The sequence below is a fragment of the Centruroides vittatus genome, unplaced genomic scaffold (assembly GCF_030686945.1).
Source record: "Centruroides vittatus isolate TY-2023 unplaced genomic scaffold, ASM3068694v2 contig_10, whole genome shotgun sequence".
Taxonomy (NCBI): domain Eukaryota; kingdom Metazoa; phylum Arthropoda; class Arachnida; order Scorpiones; family Buthidae; genus Centruroides; species Centruroides vittatus.
The window spans coordinates 2,388,854-2,412,611 of NW_027120658.1; the positions used below are offsets into that span (position 1 = coordinate 2,388,854).

Genomic DNA, 23,758 nt, shown 5'->3' on the forward strand with positions numbered 1-23,758 from the left:
TGTACATGTAGACAGTTACAATTGTACAGTTCTCTGTTGAGTTACAAATAGTGGCATCATTTTCAAATTGGCATGCTACCCCGACATACCTTACTTTATATTTCAAGCTTGGTTACTCGTGCCGCCTGATAAAATATCAAATATTTTCCCATCTTTCATTGTATATTTTACATTCTGAGCATTTCAAACTATATTTTTAATATAATTTTGACGTTATATTTCGATGTTATAACACTAATATTCTCGTTCTATTTCCTCTTTACATAAGAACAAAAACATTATTTTAAGTTTCCTTTATAAATCTAATAATAACTGTTTTTTTTCAAATTACACTTAAAAATAAATAGATTTTTTTGAATTTTTTTGATTAAAGTATTCTTTATTCTTTTATATTTTTAAATAGTAATAAAAGAATTAAAAATAAAAAGTAAATAAGTATAATGCAAATTTAAACATTATAAGATTATATTTTCTTATCTTACAAATTTTTAACAAAATTATACAAATTATAAATAGATTTTAACTTAGCCACATGGAAAGAAAAAATACATTTCTTTTTCCGAGGAGCACTCATTTAAAAAATTTTAAATCGAAACTTTGTCTTAGGACTATTGCTTTTCCGCATCCACAGACCAGATGAAATTTAGAGAAATTTAGAGAAATTTTCACGACACCTCGGCCATTCACTTTTAGAATAGATATAAATCTTGTTTTCAATCATTATTACATCATTATTAAGGCGAAGCTGGGCGAAGAACCTCCTAACACCAAAGGGGAGATTAAGTAACTTATAATTATTGATATTTGGGTAGTCCAGTATTATATTATATGAATTCGGCATCTTTCGTGACCGGATATCCTCCGCGTCCAGTACCAATGAATTCTCCATTACGCATCTAGTAAGCTGTCTACATAATTCTTCACTAATCTCCGAAAGGTGTATAATCGGCCCCATCGAGAATCCAAAATTATTGATTATTCTAGTCAGTTGACTTACCCAGTTCTTTCTCGATTCTGAACGTAATGATTTCCAGTATAATTGGTTCAAAAGGCTAAATAACAGCTGTCCGCTCTCTTACCTTCATTAAAAATTTTTACGCATCACTTAGCCAACATTGACGTCATTCTAAATCTATGCAATTCCAATCTCAGAATGCTTCCAGGGAATTTATAGTCCAGTAAAAATACTCTCCGTATGAACTTAGTTGAATCGTCTCTAACTTCTGATATTTTGGCAAACACCAAATTGGGGCTGCATAGCTTGTTGCGTTAACAATTACTGAAAACAATTTAAATTAAGTTTGAATGTTTTTCAATTTAATTTTTGAAAATAGCATTACTAAACTTCATATCAACTTATTTGCCTTGACCAGTGAGACCCTGACTTGTTTTTCAAAGGACAGCATAGGGGTCAAAATTAACCCTAAAAACTTTATATCATTGACTATTTTTAATTCCTCTTTATTAATATAAAATAATATGTTCTTCTTTGAAATCCTAGAACCATTTCTAAACACCATGATAGCCGATTTCTTCGGATTAATATTCAATTTTAATTTATTAAAATATAAAGTTGTTTGCTGAATTTTCCTCCGTAGAGCGGCAGCAGTGGGGGCGATTATCACAATATCGTCTGCATAAACAATGGAGTGAACTATATTAACATCAAATTCCAACCTCTCCTGCTCCACCTCTCTATATCAACAGTCTGGCGACTCATAAAAAATATTTAATCTGAATTACTTCTTCCAGATTTAAATCATACGTAAAAATATTACCATCTTTTATGAAATAATCGTCTCTAACCTTTATTTTATGACCCTTAGCTTTTTCTTGACTTATCATTAAAGTTAATTTTTTCCTTCTGATCCTGGATCTCTTGCATAGATCTGCTATAAATAGAAACTTTCTCTTTCCTGTACCGGATAACTTTGACCTCTTTTTCCAAAACTCTCGCAAAATCGAGTTTCTCTCATAGCTAGAACTTAATAAAATTTTCACAATAGATTTATCTTCTCCATCTGACACACTGACCACACCATCAGGCAAACAGTCAGGTAATCCTAAGTCGTTCTTAATATAATAATTAATTTCATCCGTGAGATCGCTTGTCTTGAACGGAAAGTTCAGGACTATAATATTGTTCTTTACCTTCTCGTTTCTCAAAGAATCAATTTGAAACTCCAGCTTACCTTGCAGTTGTTTGCCAGACTTAACTATCTGGTCGAGGTCGATCACTCTCTGGACGGCTTTATCCAAATCCTCTCTCAATTCTCTATTCTCTTTCTTTAGTGATGTTACTTCTGCTTTTATCGTACTTAAATCTGATTTTAGCTGTACAAACTTTTCCTGAATCAACTCGTATATTCCTTTTAAAGTGTATTGAGTCTCTTCCGTTTCACATTCTTCTTTTTCCGCTGCCGATACAAAGTAGTCTTGAATATTTGAGTCTCTCACTATCCCACTTTTAGTTTTAGAAGGGGTTTCTACAATTTGTTCTTGTTCACCATTCTTCAGATTTGATAACTCATCTCCTCTCTCTAAGACTTTCGCGCTACCTTTCCGGGGTCTTCCACGCCTCTTACTTTGCATATCTGCACGATCAATCTCCTGAGGAGATCTAGCCAAAGGCCCGGGGTTAGACTCTATCCCCGCCATTTGCAATAAACACCTTATTAAACTTATTCTTAGAATATTTGTGTATTCGTGAACTTTCTGATACACCATATTCAATTACTTTCCACACTGCTACCGTAAAACGTCACTTCTAGCCTCACTTGAAAAGTCACCAACACCGTCCACGACTCCACCAACGTTTTTTTTAAATTAACTTAAAAATAAATAGATTTTTTTGAATTTTTTTGATTAAAGTATTCTTTATTCTTTTATATTTTTAAATAGTAATAAAAGAATTAAAAATAAAAAGTAAATAAGTATAATGCAAATTTAAACATTATAAGATTATATTTTCTTATCTTACAAAATAAATTTTTAGATTTATTCCTAAAATTAGCCAATTTGGAAGCTCTTACACACATGAATTTTTCTAAATTACAAAACTTTTATTTTAAATAAAGTAAATTGTAATATAAAATAAGAAAAAAATTCTCTTAAAATTAAATTTACTTTAAAATAAAATGTCTTTAAACATTTTACATTATTTTTAAAAATATTTTTCAATGGTAATGCGTTTATATACTAATACTATAACTTTAAATTATCGTGACCAGAATAATAATTGTAATATATATATATATACCTATATAATTTTAATTCAGAAATTTTAAAATAAAACAGGGTTTCGTATTTATTTTTAGCTAAAAAATTACAAACTTTCAGCAACGAGTTTCGTGACTTTCCCGGCAAAAAAGTAAAATAGTGTGTAGCGTTATCTGTTATGGGATTTTATTTAAACACTGTTCATATTATTAATTATTATAAAATGTCAAAAAGCTTAATTTTGATGATTTTTATTTTTAAAAAAAACTTTAAAAATTGTAAATGCTAAGTTAATAACGAGTAAAATCTTAAATCCTATCCCACTCGAGATATGACACATAATTATCGAATATCTTCTATCCCCTTCACCTTTAACCACTAAATTTAATACCATTAATCCTCCTATTACATGACCATTACTGCAAAATTTCAGAAAATTTTGACAAATGACACAGGAGTTATTAAGCTTCAAATTGGGTGAACAAAATCTTGCCCTCCCAAACACACACTAGCATTATACATATTAAAAAAATCTTCTAACTTTTTTGAATTTCTTGACGGTTCAAGGACCCCTAAATTCAAAAATATAAAAATCTTGGTCTTTTCTTGACTGATCTGATATAAAATGAACGTCTAAATGAGTACATTGATTCCATCATACGTAGATTAAAATGTCACGTTCAAATTTTAAATTTTAAGATAAAAATTTGAAATTTTTACGTCTAATTTTATCTTAAAGTTACATTTTATTTTATAGATAAGTAATTTGTTATCCATCATTAAACTTTTCATTCCTACTGACGTCGTGCAAGTATTGCTGACTCTTCAATTCAAAATATAATTTAGATAAACTAATTCCTATTCAAATTAAGAAAAATATAGATAAAGTATTAAAAATTTACCCGATTAATTAGCTAATAAATAAAATTTGAATGTCTAATTTTTTAAGTAAATAAATTTGTAAACACTAACCAAACTCTTTGCTCCATTTATAAATTTTTTAAATTAAATTATAAATTTAAAATTGACTTTTTAATAATCATTTTATAAAATATTATTAAATTATCTATTTTATTTTTTAAAGATAAAAACATTTTCAATGAAAACAACTTATGTAATTTTCTCTTAACTTTTACATTAATCTTTATTGACTTTAAATTACATTTTAATAGCAACTGTGATGACTTCCATTATAATTACATAGCATATGCTTGAGTAGAATTTTAAAGATAGATTTTTAAAATATTCGGAAATTTGTCAGAATTTTTATCGTTGATTATGAGAATACATTTATTTTTACCATAAGATTCCATTAAAACTCAACAAAAATAATTAAATATTATATAAGAAACAGCAAATAAATAGCTATAAAGTGAATAGTATTGAGAAAAACATTTTTATATGCTTTTTCTTAATAAATTCACAAAGAATCATTGAACATACACAAATGAAAAAAAAAAAAAAAGAAATCCTAAATAAAACTCCATTTCTCTATCTGTCTTTTGTTAGTAATTGAGAATATCAACAATAAAATTATTGAACAATAATAAATTTTGTTGAAGAGTTTACGAGTAAATGTATATTTATTCTCATATATTGTTGCTTCTATCATTCATATAATACGAGCAATTATTAATGTGACATCGTCACAACGCCAGGCTGCAATATTTAATCATCTTTTAATTAAAAAAATCACGTGACTTCTTGTCTAATCATTTGCTAGCGTAAGATCTCCTGCCCCTAAGCTTTCTATACCTGGTCTGAATTTTAGTGATGTCTTGCCCCTGTACATCATACTTCTGATGACAATCAGATCATACCAGTCATTTATCTCTGTTTTCGAGAACATTTTAAATTGAAATCGCCTGACTTCCGGTCCAAAACCGGACGTTCGTATATAGTTAGAGCCTCCTCCCCTGGGCTTTCCATATCTGGTCTCAATTTTTATCTGACTCGAGATTAACAAAAGACAGATAGACAGCGGATGGTAATGGGAATGTATAGGTTTGTAATTTGAAAGTTGCAGTCCAAAAATCTTATAAAAAAATAAATAATTCGATGATAATGCTGTTAAACATTTATATATTATATTAAATTTTCTTAGCATATTTTATGCAGTTATAATTAATACAGCTCCTCTATAACTGTAAGTTACATTTTTCCAGTAATAAGTCAAATGAATTTGTCAAATTTAAATTAATATAAGTTAATTATATTAAGTTATTTGATGTCAAAGATAAAGTGAAATGGTTCCCTTAATATGAATCGCACGTCAAAAAAGACTAATTAATTTGTTTTAAAACAATTTCTAAATTTTTTAAAAAATTTTTGTCATTTCTTACTAATTTTTAAAAAATATACGCAATAATACTATTTAATTATTTTTGTAATTTATTTTATATGCTAAACAGCAAGATAGATTATCATTAGTGAAATTAAGAACAAAAATAGTATATTTCTGCTTTGATCTCTGTAGTTTTTACTTTTCCTCAAACATATCAACTGTGTTTGAATAACCGCAAATATATTTTTAATAATTTCTACTATAAAAATAAATATTTAACGGGAATAAACAGTTATTTTTCTATTTATTTTTTTATTTTAATACTAAAATTCATCCAAACCATTAGTATGAACAATTCTAATTTAGGTCTTAGGATCTACACAGCTCGAGCTGTTCACTTGATTAAATTCTTCATTAATTTCATATTTTTTAAAAAAATAAACTTTTATTAAAACTTTAGATTAAAAAACATAGTTTTACTCATTATTTATATACTTTAACTTATACATTAAATGAATATTTTATTGTAAATTTAGAAATTATTTTATTAGTTATTAAATTCATCGTTTCGAGTGTTCAAGATGTTCTCTAGAGTCTTGGTTACGCTTTAGTAGCGGAAAAATTCCTATCAAATTTTAATTTCAATGAGCCAAGAACAAGTTTTAAAATTAATGATCAACTTTGTCAACGAAATTTTACTTTCTATTTTTAATAAATATTTTAATTTCGTTTTTTTTCAACACCTCGTTATGCATTAACGCTTCATTAAAAATTTTCATTTCACTTACATTCGAATAAATCATCTTAACGAGAGGTCTGTTCAATTTTTTAATATATATAAAGTAAGAAACTGTGAATACTTCTTCGATATTTTCACTGTAAACATTACTTTATTTTAAAAATTTTCAATTATATCAATTAAAATACTGATCACTCGATATAGTGAACAATTTTCACGGTGAATTCTTGGTATAGTGAATGAGAGATTTGAGAATTCGTTATACTGAGAGTTCACTGTATATTCGGGGTGACACAATAGTTAGTTTACTAGCGTGAAGCTTTGTTGTGTTATGTTTTTACTTTTTCGGCTGTTATATATAATAGGAAAAGTGTCATATATATATATATATATATATAAGTGTTGCCCCGATTAACTTCTCATATTAAGAATTTACATTTTAAATTAATTTTATTTAAGAAAACGGACAGACAAATACATTAACAGCTACCTTGAAAACATCACTTTTTATTTATAATATTTTAAATCACTTCTATCCTCCACATTTTAAAAATAAAATATGAATTAAATTCTCTATAACGATTAATTTATTTTAAACTTAATTATTGATATCATAAGTTTAATTATAAAAAAAGTGATTAAGTACTTTAAATGCAATTCATTTTCTTAATTTAGAAATAAATCAAGTCCAATTAAGAAGTTCAAACTTTAATGGTTGTAAATTAATTCTATCTTAAATAAAATAATATAAAATATAATATATATATTATATTTTATATTATTTTATATATATATATATATTTAATTGTTTCTGGCGATTGTTGACATTATAAAACACCGTAAATATGTAAGACAAAGTTATGTTTTATTGCTTGACATTTTAATTATGTGTTGAAGGTTATAAATTAGTTAAATGTTGGCTTTGGATTGCTGCTTAAAATTGATGATGTCGATAATTAATTTAAGAATAAAAATTTTTCAAGCGAAAGTAAAGTAATAGTCTCGTAAAATATATAAAATACGGTGTATAATGTATGAAATTTTAATATTTACAAGGTCGAGAAGAGCTCTGGTAGAAGTGGACGAACCTGAAAAGACCCTTCAAGTTCTGGGAGACCTTGCAGAAAGAATACTTCATGCAGAAGAGATGGAAAGTTTAACCAGGTTAATTTTTATTATTATTTTTTATATATATAAAAATTGAAAAATTAACTGCTTATCAGGCTTTTGAATTATTAATTTAAATTATTTTTTGTTAGAAAATGATCGTATCTTTACGGTAAAAGTTTGAAAATTTAGCAAAAATAGATAAAATTAATTTATCCTTACCTGAAATACTCCCAAACTATTCATAATATGAACTGCTATTTTTTAAACGTATGTGTGTCTGTCCGTAAGGTTTCTCAGAAAATTAAGAAACTATAGAATTTTTAAAGGGTTAGGTTAAGGACAGACATCCTCGCATAATTATAAGCGCTCCGGTCCATCCTTAACAGAAAAATTTTACGTTTTCAGAAACTAAAACTTATAAGGTGTGAATTTTATATTTGCTTCTTTACCTGTCTGTGTGTCTGTCTGTAAGATTTTACAGTAATTTATTGAAATTACTGTAAAATTAGCTGCAATTTTTAATCATTTTTTAATTTAAAAAATTACATGACTCCCGGTCAGATCGGAAATTCGTATATAGTCAGAGCTTCTTTCCTTACTCTTTCCATATCTGATCTCGACTTCCATCTATCTAACTCTATTCTCGAGATTAATGAAGTACAAACAGACAAACAGATGAACGACAGTGAGAATGTATGTAGGGTTTGGAATCGCCTAGGGAAGCGATTTCCGCCCTGTTTTACTATAACGAACTTTCATAACGGAAAAACCGTTAGCAACGGCCGTTAGAAACGTCCGTTGGAAAGATCCGTTGTGTTTCAAATCGACGACAGACGGACGATTGGCCGGCGGGAAGTGACCGTTGTCGGCCGTTGTGGAAACTTTCAAATTTGATTGGCGGACGATTCAAACGCCGGACACTATTTAAGCAGTAGTTTCGGCGGGAACGGAAGTTCGTATCGGGATCGGCTGAGTTCGTATCGGATCGGATTAGGATCGTTGTTACCGAAGTTCTAACTGTCTCTCTCGTTGGACGTTACGGAAATCTGGGGAAAGTAATCTCCAGTGGTTTAGTACGAACTTGTTCCTGACTCGGAGGTTTTGTTAATTACAAGTCTGTTTGATCGTAAGGAGTTCTTTCGACGAATTTGTACGAGAATAGTCGGTTGTCGTTGGATTAGTGTTTGTGCATATTTAATTGTGACTCTAATTTGTAGTATTTTGTACATTTATATTGTAAATATAAAATTTGTGTTTCGTCAAACCGACTGAGTGGTTATTTTGAACATTACTATGTATATGTCTGCAAATTGCAGACTGATGATTATTTCATCCTTAAGTATGAAACGAATAAAAATTATTTTAATTTTTAAATTTACGTAACACGTTTATATTAATTTTATCCAGATTTCCGCTGTCGTCTATCTGTCTGTCCGTTCTTTCTTAATCTTGAGAACAATTTAAATTGATGAAAATCGAGATCAGATATGGAAAGCTTAAGAACCAGACCACACTATTAATTTTATACAAATTTCCTATCTTGACCGGAAGTCATATGATTTCAATTCAAAATTTTATCCAAAACAGAGTTAGGTGATTTGTATGAATCATTGTTATCAGGAGAAGTATGATGTACGGGAGTAATGCACTACTAAAATCAAGACCGAGTGTTGAAAGCTCCCGATTATACAAACTTCCGAAAGTCACGTGATTTTTTAAAATTTAAAATAAGATTAAAAATTGCAACCATGCATTGTGACGATATATACTAATATATATATAGACGAACAATAGTATATAACTAGTTTTATTTTTGTTTTACTCAAGTAAATTTATTAAAATATATTATTTTGAATCATTTTTAATGTAAAATATCATCTAAATCTAATTTTAAATCTCATTTTACTCTAAAATAATAAACTTTGAATGTTAAATTTTAAAACGAAGACAAATAAAAAGTAATTCGAATTTCAAATTTTACTAATTGGGATAAATTATAAAAACATTTTAAAATCATTTTTATTTTATTGAGGATATCCAAAATTTTATATATTCGGATTAAATTTATGATAAAATATTATCTGTATTTTATCAAATAAAATAAAAATATTTAAATTTAATTTCACTTTAAAAATAATTTTTGTAAACTTTCGTGATTACATTACATTATCTTTATTATCGTTAAGTATTGTATATATTGTAATTAAATTATCATCATCATCAAAGCTTATTGAGCGTGTAAGGCTTTCGCCTGTTACAAAGGACGTGGTTTGATTACATAACATAATAGTCCACATAATTTCGTTTGAAAACATCTTATCAATGTTATTGTACAAACAGTTCTTTAACGTATAATACGAACATTGTATGTTGTAACACAGTTTTACAATAGAAATGACCATTTTAATTTAATTTTTTCAAGATAATATTACTATTTTAACACTGTTACTTTGTACTGTTAAGTTAACCTAGATGGTTCATACGTTGTACATATATTGATAACACTAGCATTAAATTTTATTAACAATCTTTTAAAAAATAAATAATAATAATAAGTAATAAATTATAGTGTAATATTAAACGTAATACTTCTCAACGAAAATTAGTACGTAAAATAATAAACAAATATCAGAAAATTCAAGATTTCTTCTGTGAAATCCTTAATTTATCAAGAATTATAAGAACAAATTGAGATGCTACCCTCTTTACAATCCTTAATAAATTAACAATTATAAAAGTAATTTCATCATAATTAATTAAAGATGAAATATTTTGAAATAAATATCAATATTTAATGAATAATTTATACAGTGAAAATTATGTGCCACTTGTTTTAAAACGTCACGCAATTTCACAATTACTGTATTTATATATTTTTTTAATTCTAAATTAAACTAGTAAAATAAATCTATAAATGGTCGCTGTTAACATAGGAATTACCTTCAATGAATGTAAAATAAAATATTAGTGCAATTTTAAATTTGCGCTTAGTAAAACATGATTATTTTAAACTGTGTAAATCAGACATATTTATCGTTTTTTCTGGTTAAATTTTTAATTAACTTTAAGATAAATAGATTTAACATTAGAATGTAGTAAAAAAATATACTAGTAAACAGGGCCGGATCATCGAATAGACAAATGAGGCAAATGTCTAGGGCCCGGTGTTTTGAAGGGCCCGGTCGAACTGTCTACTGTATTTTGAAAAGATTTGTAAATAAGATAGTTTACTTTTCTGTTGGACAACTGTATATAATAAACAAATAAATAAAAACATATTGCTTTTTATATCGTTATTATGAATTCTAAAATCTAAAGAAAATATGTTCTTATGTTTCTTCTTATTAAAAGTAATTCTTCCGATAATTTCGAATTTTTTTATAGCGATAAGAATAATATTAACTATACGTATTCTAACATCCTGCGAAATATTATTAAACTAGCCGCCCGGGACGCCCCCTAATGGGAATTTATAAATAATAAATTGTTATTGCAAATAAAAATAATAATATACTCAATTATACTGAATAAAAGCTGAAAATCATAGCTGGGGTAACCTTGTAAACGATTTTGGCAATGTCTGTAAATCTAGTAGCAGCAGAGTTATTCTGTAACAATAATATTTATATTATTAATTTAAATAGTAGCTAGGGGCGCCCCTAGTGTTTAACAGTGTGAATTTTGTTGAATAGTGTGAAGTTCGCTGCAAGTGTGAATTTTGAATTCTTTACTTTTCTACTGTAAAGCGTGTTGAGGTTCAGAGGTAGGTCATTTACCATTATTATAATACAGTAGACAACCGTATAACACGGTAGATACGTTCCGTGTTATATGAATTCCGTGTTGTACGAGTCACTTAGATTTTACAAATATATGAGCCGGGCACTCGTGCAGTTTAGTGGGTACGGCTGTTTGAAAGGTTTTCTTCCATAAAATTAATCGATTCTAGACTAATTTGACTCGAACATTTCCAAAACACGTATAATTTTTTGGAAATAATCCATATAAACTATGCTATAAACAAAAAATTGTAGGAATACTTACCGAGTGCGCACCGTTCGAACACGCCCATGCTTAAGATTGTTTTCGTCGCGGAGCGGCTCATCCAACGGCGGACGCGTGTTTTCCGATAAGTTATTCTGCGAAAAATTCACTGAACTTTGGAGACGTCATTAATAGAAATATAATTTTTATGGCTGATGAATAATAAATGTTTTTTAGTAGGTACGCTGCTTGTTTAAACTTAACGGTTTGTACAATATCCACTATTGGTCCAGATTCGACCAATCCTGTTGAGACAGGAGTCGGCCATGACAATCTGACTCATTCTTTTACCGTGTTATCTGGTACGAGCCTCTTTTAGCGTGTTATACGAATCCGTCTTATATGAACCCGTGATATAGCGGGGTCTACTCTAATTTTATAATTTTTATTATTTGAGCTTGTTAAATTATAAATTTCAATATATTAGAGAAAATGAATTATCATCACGCTTCGGGTTCTGAGAAAAGAAAGTGTAAGAAGAAGTTGGAGGAAAAAGCAAATAAACATAGAAACGCTCTGCTAAAATATTTTATCCATACAAAAGTAGACAATATCAATGTGGAAGTTGAGCCTGAAGAAAAGGACGTTGGTGAATATTCTGGAAACAGTGAAAATCAAGAAGTACAAATAGAAAAGACAGAAAACGATGAAAATATAATTGAAGTAGTTAAAATGAAAAATATAGAAGCCAAAAACATACCAGAGGTTGAAAAGAAAAACGAAAATGCAATTAATGAAGTAGAAATACAAAATATAGAAGGTAGATCCAATATCGTTAATGATATTTTAGTTTTTGACAATTTGGACATTTCATTATGGCCTTTAAATTTAACAACAGACACGCAACATTATTTGCTTAAAAATAAACCATCGTCATATATTTCTCTTGTACACACCGCTAAAAAAGTAGTGACAGAAGGTGGAAAAACTGTAACTCGGACATTAAAGAAAAATATTTTTACTCGTAACAAGGCAAACGGTGAAAAAATTGAGCGAAAATGGTTAGTGAGCCCAAGAATTAAAGCAGTTTACTGCTATGTTGCAAGATATTTGCGATATTAGATTTTACAAATATATGAGCCGGGCACTCGTGCAGTTTAGTGGGTACGGCTGTTTGAAAGGTTTTCTTCCATAAAATTAATCGATTCTAGACTAATTTGACAGATAATAAGCAGAAGAACCGCTTTTACAGAAGGCTTCTCGGACTGGAAAAATGTAAATGTAAGAGTAAAAAAACATGAACGTTCTACTGATCATAGGCATTCTATTGAAATTTTAATAGGAAGAAATTCAGTTGAGGGACGTGTAGATACTATAGTTGAAAAAAAGTATTTAGAAAAAAAATACTAGAGAAAAGTACTGCTGCGGGTAGTAGCAACAATAAAAGTTTTAGCTAAAAATTCTCTGGCATTTCTTGGCTCTAATGATCTCTTTTCTGAATGTCAAAGCGGGAATTACATTGGAGCTCTAGAATATTTGGCAGAATTTGATGAGTTTTTAGCATCGCATATAAAACAATATGGATCAGCTGGAAGAGGCAACGTGAGTTATCTTTTTTCGACTATTTGTTATGAATTTATTGAAATATTGAACGAGAAAATGTTAGAAACATTTGTGTCAGAAGTTAAAGCTGCCAAATATTTTTTTATAATAATTGACTCTACTCCTGATATAACACATGTAGACCAATTAACTTTTATATTGCGCTATTTATCAGAGGATAGAACCCCAATCCAGAGATTTTTTGGATTTATTCCCATTTATTCTCACTCGGGGGAATCATTAGAAAATGAACTTTTACAGAATATTGCAAAATTAGGACTTTATATTAGTAATTGTAAAGGACAAAGCTACGATAATGCAGCAAATATGTCCGGCAAATATAATGGGCTCCAAAACCGCATTAAAAGACAGTGAAACAGCCCATTACGTTCCTTGTGCTTCGCATTCATTAAATCTAGTAATAAATAGTGCTAGTGAATCATGCTTGCAGGCAATAACATATTTTAATTTACTGGAAATCATTTATACCTTTTTTCGGCTTCTACGTATAGGTGGAACATTTTAGAAAAAGCTTTTGCCGCAAATAATAAACATTTTACAGTAAAAAAGTTATGTATTACGAGATGGTCTTGTAGAGCTGATGCAGTTAAGGCAATTCGCTTTGGGTTCGACCAAATAAAAAGTGCTCTTCTGGAAATACCTTTAGACGAATCTCAGAAATGTTCTGTTAAAGAAGAATCACGAAAAATAGCAAACAAAATGAATACTTTATAATTCATTTTGTTAACAGTTATTTGGGATAAAATTCTTCCCAGAATAAATGCAAGCAGTCAATCCTTACAAAATCCTACTTTGCCACTATCTTTTGCATTAAATATTTTTGACAATTTATATGATTACGTTAATAGTTTAAGAAGTTCATTTCTGGAAATAGAAGCAGAGGCATTAAGCACGTCAGAAATAAAAGTGTATTGTGATTTTGGAAAAAGGTCCCAAAAAAGAAAACGTTTCTTTGATGATGCTAATAATGATGAGGGAAATGTAAGTTTTTGTCAGAACCAAGAAATGTTTAAGCGAAATTGTTTCTACGTAATTTGTGATAAAATATCTCTTGAATTAAAAGTTAGAAGCAAAAGTTACAAAGTTATTGATGAAATTTTTAAAACTCTTCATACAAACATAGCTGACGACGAGGACGTATCAATTAATACCGCATTGCTAAAAAACATGGTACAGTGGCGACATTAATACTGAAGAATTGGACGAGGAATTGTTGCAATTTAAATTAATTTGCAAAAGCCAAAATTTAACGTTGCCATCTGATATGCTGCAATTTATAAATAGCACAAAAATAGTGTCAACATTTCCAAATACAGAGATATTATTACGAATATATTTAACTTTGCCTATATCAAATGCATCTGGTGAAAGGTCATTCTCAGTATTAAAACGTGTAAAAAATTATTTACGAAACTCACTGAATGAATCAAAATTAAATTCTTTAGCTGTTTTATACATTAAACAAAATGCTTTGGATAATATTAATTATGATGAAATAATTGCTAAATTAAAGACTAGAAAACTGAATTTTTAAATAAAGTTTATTTAAACAGTAATACCTCGGTTTTTGTTGACTTCGGTTATCGTCGATTTTTTCGCGAAAAATTTGTCTGTTTTCGTCGATTGCCTCGGATTTCGTCAGCGTTCTCAAGTGACCTCGCTGCTGATTTTGCGAAAACAAAGGGCGACCCACGCGTTTTCCGGCGCAGTGTGGCGTTATTTCTCGTTGTGTGAATATTACCCCGCGACGGCCCACCATTGGCCAACGGTTCCGTCTCCTGAACACTGGGAGTTCAGTCATGGGTTCGCGCTTTGCCAGGGCGGGCTGTCCACATGAAGTTTTCCGGGTTTTCTCCACGTCTGTAACGTCTGAATAGAAGCCAGTAACCCTTAAACGGAATTCCCGGAAAGCATTATTCCCTCGATAAGATCATCATAAGCGCATACAACTATTATTACATGACAATTAGGTCACACTTTACCATAGGGCGATGTAGGCTAGAAGCTCGTGTCCAACTAGCTTCTACAAGATAAGACCCCGCGTGTCTAGCCGAACAATTCCATTGCTTTTATCTTTATGCTAATTATCTTATCTCTACTCTTAATGCTTTTATACAATAACAATATTACCTTAAAATATCAATTGTTTAATTTAACCTTTTTTGTTAATATTTAAATAATATAATATTTTACTCATGAGAGGTAAATTGAATAATGAAAAAAATAATTTAAATAAAAGCCAAGATAGTTTAAAAAAGTAAGTATATAAATACAGTGATACCTCGGTTTTCGTCGATAATCCGTCCGAAAACATTCGGCGAAATTCGAAACCAATGAAAACCGAGGCCAATTATTTCCATATGAATCAATGTAAATACAATTAATTCGTTCTAGACACTCCAAAATACATACCAAAAACACATTTTATAGAGAATTAATATAGCGTTAAATACTAAAAGCAATAAGAAATTAATATAAAAGACTAATTAGCATAAAGATAACTTTTGTTAGACATTTAATAAAATAAATTTCAATTTTTTTAAATTTATAAACAAACTGTTCAAACTTTTCTAGAAAAACTAAAATTCTTGTTGTATATTAAATATTTTTTATCAATAAAAATTTAAGATTTGTTTTAGTTTTTCACATTACAGTAGTACCTCAGAATACAAAATTAATCCGTTCTTAAACTATCATGAAAATGTCGTAAGGTGAATCATTTTTCCTCATATAATTACATGTAAAACCAAATAATCCGTTCCAACACGAAAAAAACACTCAAATTAATGCTAAGTAATACATTCAAAAAGATAACTTTAGTAAGGAAAACACTGAAAAATGCGTTTTATAGTTATAAATGTATAAATAACCATAATGGAATAACAATTGATAAAAAAAAATGTAGCTTTATTTGCACTTTACCTTTGAGGATAGACGACGGAGGTGTAAACTGGTGGCGGAAAAGACGGAGAATGGAAATGATACTAAAACTTAACTTACATAACATAATGTATCAATAACTAAAAATAACTTAACACTAATTTTTTTCAATCTTTTCTGTTTTATATATTTTTAAAATTTTTTATTCACCTCTTTTTGCTTTCTCTTTTTCACTGCATAGAGGTCGCTTGGTAAAATATCTATCCAAAGAGGTTTGGCTTTGCCTACTTTTTAAAATGTTTCTAAAATTACTTAGGCAAATGTCATTAAACTGAGCGGCAATGCGACCAGTGTGGAACTTTTCGGGATGTTTCTTTTCAATAAAATCAGTCACATTCACAATCAGAAAGAACACGTGATCATGACAGTGGCGCTGCGAACTAATGTAACGTCGTATGGTGAGCTTTTGTTCGTACCGTAGAGCAAAAATATGTTCGAATTTCATGTCGTATACTGAAAATTTCGTATGCTGAAGCGTTCGTATGTAGAGGTATTACTGTATTTAGTTTTGTTTTATATTTTTTGTCTGCATTATTTCTTGTGGGAGAGGGAGGGGGCCCGGTAGGAAAAAATGTCTTAAGCCCCAAAGTGGGTTAATCCGGCCCTGCTAGTAAACCTCTTCTAACTTATATTATCTCTTTTATGAAGAATGTTCCATAAATCAGGAACCATACGTTGATACCTGTTTGTTTTTTTACAGGTAAACATGGCGAGTTAAGAGGAGAGAATTTAAATTATTTTGGTGGTGGGGAGCCAAAGTAAATGAGAACTTGCCCAAGAGTTTAACAGGCTCCAACCAAATTCATTTCTTAATAATTTAAAATAACTTAAATTCAGCTCAAAGCTTTACCTGTGTGCTACCTGACTTATGGAACACCCTGTATATAAACCGTAACTTAAACTAATTTTAAAGGGCATTTCAAAACAAATAAAATTAGTAATAAATGCTCTCCCTTTATAAATTGGCAAGGATATTTGAATTTCTATCGCTTAAATTTGATCACTTGACTCATAGTTTAACATAGAAATGAGTAAATGAATTATATTTTTATATATCTATTTATTTTAATTTTATTTTAGCAACGAGAAAAGAGGTTTGGATCTTGGTTTATCTCGAGGATTTTCTGGGAGTCAAGCAGCGAAGCATTTGATGGGTTTGGCAGCAGCAAGCTTTGCTAATGGACCAGGAAGACGTCGCAGAGAAGTTTCCGGACAAAATTAAATCGATCTATAAATGATAAATAATATATATATATATATATATTATTATTATTATTTTAATGACCTGTATATGTATCGAATTCATCTCTTAAATATCTTCATAATATTTAAGTTTTAATAAAACTTTAAAGTAGATTTATGTCAGATATGTATTAAATTAACAGAGAAAAAATAACTATTAGCTGTCTGATTATGACTAGTGAAATTATTCTTTAATTAATTAAATATAAATATGTTTTCTTAATTACATAAGTAAAATATTCTGCTTTGCTTGATGATTTAGAGCAAGAGAAAAAAACTTAGTAGATAAATTTATTGTACAGTTCATATTAACGCTTTATCTTGTGCAAATTTATCAAAAAAATAATAATAATTTTATTGTTTTAAATATTGCTTATGGTCTAATTGTATTAAGATTTTTTAAAGTTTAATAACAGGTCTATTAAAAAATGAAAAATGAGTTGAATTTATTAATTTAAAAGAAAAAAAAACAAAAGAAAAAAAATATATATTTTGCATTACAGTAACGTGAATTGCTTCATTTAATTAAAATTTGCGATTCTGTGAAGATTTTTTTAATGTAATAAATCAATAATTAGATTAATTAGTGAATAGGATTTTCAAATAAATATATCGTCTTTAACTTGCAGAAAAGTTTTTTTTTGTCACAAATAAATCTAAATTAATTGATAATAAAAAATGTTGCATGATTCAAAAAAAACTTTATCTTAAGTTTTTACATTTTAAGAAACATAAACAATATTTTAAGCATAATTTATACAAAAAAATTACGTTTTATTCTTTATGATTGAAACACACTTTTTAATCTTTGTATTCTCACTGCAAATATACGAAGTCCCTATTAAATTTTTATCGATTAAAATTAAATTTGATTTGAAACTAATGTTACGCTTCACCGATTGTGATTCACATATCTTACTATCTTCCAGATGATTCACTTTTGAAATGAAACCTTCTAACGCTATAGTTTGTTATATTAATCCTCAAAATATCTAAAACCCTATCAGTTTGGCTTTAATTATTTGGGAAATATCGCCTAGAAACTTCTGAAAAAACATATTTTTTTCTGAAATATAATGAGCTTACTGATGTATGAAATATGTTTTAATTCATACTTTTACTTCCAATTTTTAATAATGAATCTTAAAAATATAATTACTTTCTGAAATATTTTAAAATTTTCGCAAGTTTCTATTGATTTCTTCGGCTAAAAGACAGGAAAAAAAACTAAATATTATGTTATAAATTTCATGCGAATAATTCTGGAAATTTGATATTATTTTTATTTTAAAGATAAAGAAATTTTAAAATAATTTTATCAATAAAATTTACTGTAAAACAAGGCTAACACTTACAAGATGACAGCTCTTCAAGTAAATCAAGAAAAAGTTACAGGTATCTTATAATATGTTCAAATATTTCTATCTTCCTCTCATATTTCTTTGTAGTTTGTCCCACGTGGAATATATCTCACGGTACTTCAGACTGAAGAAATTTAATTCCAAACTCCATATGATGGATTCTCACGCTCAGCTTAGCAACTGAAGATAGCTTGTCTTATGACTTCTCAAGAGAAAGCGTGACTTGTTACATTGCAACTTGATAGAGTTTACCACTTTTCTTCTTTATAACGTAGAAAACTAAAATATAATTTATTTTAAAAATAATCTACATAAATAAATCGTATAATCTTTTATCTATACGGTTACTAACTAAATACTAATGCACAGTTACTAACTAAACAGTTACTGATACAATTCTAAATAAGCAATTACTAAATCAGCTTCTAAATAAGCAATTATTAAAGGCGAAGTTACTAATGCAGTTTATTACTAAGCAGTTACTAAACACAGTTACTAAAGCACAATTAACCACTTTAAAATTTGAAGTTACTAATGCAGTTAAGAACACAATTACCATCTAAACGTTTTCTTTAAATTCTTTTTTCTCTTTGTTCTTACTTTTTACATTTCTGTGTATATATTGTCTACATGGACTTTGTTTATTAATTAATAAACAACGTGCAAGTTTTCTTTAAACTTTTACAAACTTTTACAAATTCTAAATTAAATATTATCGCTTCTTTCGCTTCTCTCCTTTATAATAATAATTAAAAAAAAACTTTTAAAGTCTAATCATGGAACGGATATCATAAAATTTGACCTTAAAAGTGCATACTTTCGAAGACAATTATCCAAGGATGTATTTTCAATTCAGGAAAATCCAACAGATTTCTAATAGGCCAAGACAGGTGAGATTGAAAACATCGAAATATAGAATAGATTATGACGTTATTGTCACTCGTCTCTCATGCTTATTATACAAAAGAATTTTCAATCCATTAACATTATAAAGAGATTATAGTCTTTAGATCATAATAGGATAAGTGTCCATATAATTTAGGATTCGTGACTTTTAAAGAGATGGATGACTTTTTCCATGAGAATTTTTTCTAAACAATACGCCTCTGAAAATCTTTTTATCATAATGATAAAAGCAAAGGATAAAAATAGTTTATTTTTCTATTAACTTTGTAAATCTTTGGTTATTGACTTTTTTAAATGATGAATTAATATTAATAAAGAACTAAATATGCATTAATAATATAAATAAAATAAGTTTTTTGCTAATGAATTAACGTATCAAAAAATAAGTTAAATTCTTAAATTATGTGCTATAAAATTAAATCATAATTAAATCTTTAATTTTTTACGTTATTACAATTACAATTTATATCGGAATTAATTACAATTTACAGATTTAATTATGATTAAAATTATAGTTAAGCTATTAATAATAAAACTTTTGCAACTCAATTCCCAACTTTAGTGTCAATAATTATGATAAAAATATTTAATTCTTATTTTTTCAAATTAATGAAGGAAAGGATTACTCATTTATAAATTAAATTATTAATAATAAATTTTCTAAAATTACCTTTTTTAATGAAATGTTTCTTTAATTAATTAACGAATTAAATTTCTCAGATATTAAAAGAAAACATTTATGAGATGTTAGGATTTATAATTAAGTCTAACTGCTAAGAAAAATATTGTATTATGTAAAGAAAATAAATTCGGATAATGGTTACTAAATTAAGTTTTTCCCCTTAAATTAAATTGAATTAATATAGAGCAAATATATATAAACAAATGCATGCTCTTTTTACATACATAGTAGAAAAATTAACGTATATAATATTGGACTGTAATTTTCATATTGAAGACCTACACGTTCCCAAAGTCTGTCCATTAATCTCGAGAAACTGAGTTAGACAGATGCAAATCGAGAACACATAGGAAAAGCTTAGGAACCGGAGATACACGAACTTCCGGTTCAGACTGGAAATCACGTGAATTCAATTTAAAATTCTCTCGAAAACGAGTTAGATAAATAACCGGCATGACTCGTTTGTTAACAGGAGAAGTATGATTTACAGGGCAAAGCATTACTAAAGTCCAGAAAGCTTAAGGGCGGAAACCCCGATTAACTATACATGATGTTTGGATTTTGGATCGTAATTCACGTGATTTTTAATATGTACTGTGTCTAAATTGTATATTATTATCAATTGATTAACACGTTTAAGCATCAAAGTAGTGATTCGCCCCTCCAAATATTCTCCAGTTTCTTTCCTCATAGGATTAAAAATAAATAAATGAAAGTGTATACCGTATTTCCGAATATCTTACGTTATCCGGATTTATTTATTTATTTATTTAATCTACCTGGCTCATCGCTATTCAAATTTGAGCCGGATGATCGAGTATTTACTGTAATTATTTACGTTATTTTTATTTATTTAAGTGAAAATTTTAAATAAAAGTTTTATAGTAAGTTATATATGTCATACTTTAATATTTCTCTTCATTATTTGTCAAAATCGCTACTAGTCTCCAGAGAAATCTATCATGACACATGGACATTGTCAAGTTCAATTGTATTTTTGACATAAATTACTCAAGTATTGATCATATCAATTTGTTAAATATAGCGTAAAATCGATCTTATGTATAAAACATATTGAAAGATAATATAAAGCATCATATATCATATACTTTATTCTATAATGCTACTAAATTAATTTATATTTTTTAAATCTTAAAATTATGTTAAGAAAGTATTATTATCTATCTAAATTTTCGATATTTTTATTTCGATAATTTTCTTTAACCCAATAAAAATTTATTGGGTTAAAGAAATTAATTGTAAATAGTGTATGTTAATATTATTCCTGTTAATTATGAAAATTTGTAAGGAAAAAATGTCATATTATTACATTATATATCGTAGTAATTACAAGATTGAATTAAATTAAATTTCATAAAACAGGAGTAAGAGTTTCTGATAAAAACATAAAAATAAACCTGCAACGAGTTGCTCAACTTTCCCGGCAACATTTATAATTTTTGTGGCGCGCCATCTGTTATCATAATTTATTAAATACAGTTTTTATACTTTTAACTATTATAAAATGGCATAAGGCTTAATTTGAGGGTAGATATAAATTTTATTTTAAAAAAAATAAATAAATTCTAATAACCAGTAAAATCATCATTAAGTCCGACCCTACTGAACTATACGACCTCCATTATCTCACCACCCTCTCGATCTTTAACCACCAAACTTTATACCCATCAACCCCCCTAATAAACAAATCTCCCTGCAATATTTCATAAATTTTCGACAAAAAGCATAGGAATTATTAAGTTTCAAAAGTGTGAACAAAATCGTGCCCCATAGTTCAGAGCATGAAATAGTTATAAAAATATTGCAGATGTAATGGGATTTTGTCAAAGATTTTGGTAAAGCTAGTCATTAGTAATTTCATTTTTTAAAGATGAAGTATAAACTGATATATTTTTATACTTTTCTATTTATTTTCTTTTATTCATAAAACTTATATTATCCAAATATCCCTCTATTCACTTTTTGTATAGTTTTAAATTATCAGTTTTATTTAATTTAAAAATTACAGAAAATATATTAAAATATTTAAAGTTTGTTTTAAAGTTATTTATTTTCCTTGAAAATTTATGAATAAAAAATTAATTGTATTATCCATTATTATTATTAATGAATAAATCTAAATCATGGGTCTATGCTGAAAAAAGGAAGAGAGTAAGAAGATGACAATGAGGAGAGAGATATAAATATATTTATAATGTATTAATTAGATTTTACATACAGTGTTATGATTTAGAAATTTCATATAATATATTTTTAATTTAAATAATATTAAATATATTCAGGGCGAATCAAACTTTAGATGTTATTCAACTTATAATAATTAGAATAAGTTTTAAAAAGTATTAGGAGATCGTGCTCTATATAAGACCCTACACAAATAAAAAAAACTTAAAAAATAATTGAAATGTTAATTAATTTATTAAATTAAGAATAACTAGCTTTATGCAGTACATAATTAGATTTTAATGATATGAATAACACTTAAATATTATGTATTTATTATAAAATATTTTAAAAAATAAAATAAATGTTATTTTAGTATATTTATTTCAATAATGTTTACTTAGGAGACATCATTTAACAAATGTTACTTTAAAAACTTGTTATTTTAATTATTTCTGTTTAATCAATTGTTTAGGCATGGAAATTTTTAAAATTCAGTCCCAAAAATCTTTTGGCATTGTTCAAATCGATGCCAAACTGTTTAAGATGTTGTAAATTACAGAGAATTAATTAAAAGTTTCAATTATTCTGCAATTTTTCATCATATTTATAACTTATTTAATTTAAAATATATGCTCTCCGCCTCAAATTAATAGTGAATTGCCCCAGTACATCATACTTTTCCTGATAACACTCGAGTCATACCGGTCATCTATCTATTAATTGTATTATCCATTATTATCCATTTTCTGGAGTACGAAGTTAGCTACGTACTCCAGAAAATTTTGAATTGATATCACGTGACGGAAATTCGTATGTAGTTAGAGCCTCCTTTCCCTTAGCTTTCCATATCTGGTCTCGATTTTCTTCTATCTAATTCCGTTCTTGAGAATAACGAAGGACAGACAATGGGAATGTAGTGGTCTGCAATCTTAAAATTGCAGCCTAATTAATAACAATTTATAATAATTAAACTAAACTAAATTAATTAACTTTTAATCTAGAAAAATTAATTAATTATATACAAAAATATGACTAAGTTTATTTATTTTGGCATTTGATTTTTATATATGCAAACTTTTATTTTTTTGCTTCTAGATCTGTTATTTAAAATAAGAATACACTTAAAAATATTTTCTACATAATTTTTTATACAGAATTACATCTAAATTAAACTTACAACTGAAGAAGAAGAATGTCTGTACAAAATGCATTGTGTTTATTGACATAGTGCCAAGTATTTTTGAATTTTTAACAAATGAAAGCGTGCAAGTCATGCGTTGATTGCGAAAATTTTGATTTAAAATTTAATTATTAATATTTAAAACAATGTAATTGCAACTAACAAACATTCCGTAATTATAAAAATAATATTTTAGATGATCTTCCTGCGTGAATTTTATCTATTCAAGCAAATTTCTAACTTGAAAAAAACGTCGAAAAATGCAATTCTTAAATTTTATACATTATTAATAAAAATTATT

The 23,758-nt window shown here is 27.8% G+C and overlaps 1 protein-coding gene across 2 annotated transcripts in view; it reads left to right on the forward strand.

The window, feature by feature from the left end:
• Dh31 (diuretic hormone class 2) overlaps positions 1 to 17,577 on the forward strand; it is a 51,440-nt gene extending 33,863 nt beyond the window's left edge. For both annotated transcript variants that reach the window (XM_067268179.1, XM_067268245.1), the window contains exons 3-4: positions 7,299 to 7,406; positions 16,980 to 17,577. In XM_067268179.1, coding sequence (XP_067124280.1) covers positions 7,299 to 7,406; positions 16,980 to 17,121 — 250 coding nt within the window. In that variant the 3' untranslated portion in view covers positions 17,122 to 17,577. The remainder of the gene's footprint in view (positions 1 to 7,298; positions 7,407 to 16,979) is intronic.
• Positions 17,578 to 23,758: the final 6,181 nt, after the last annotated feature.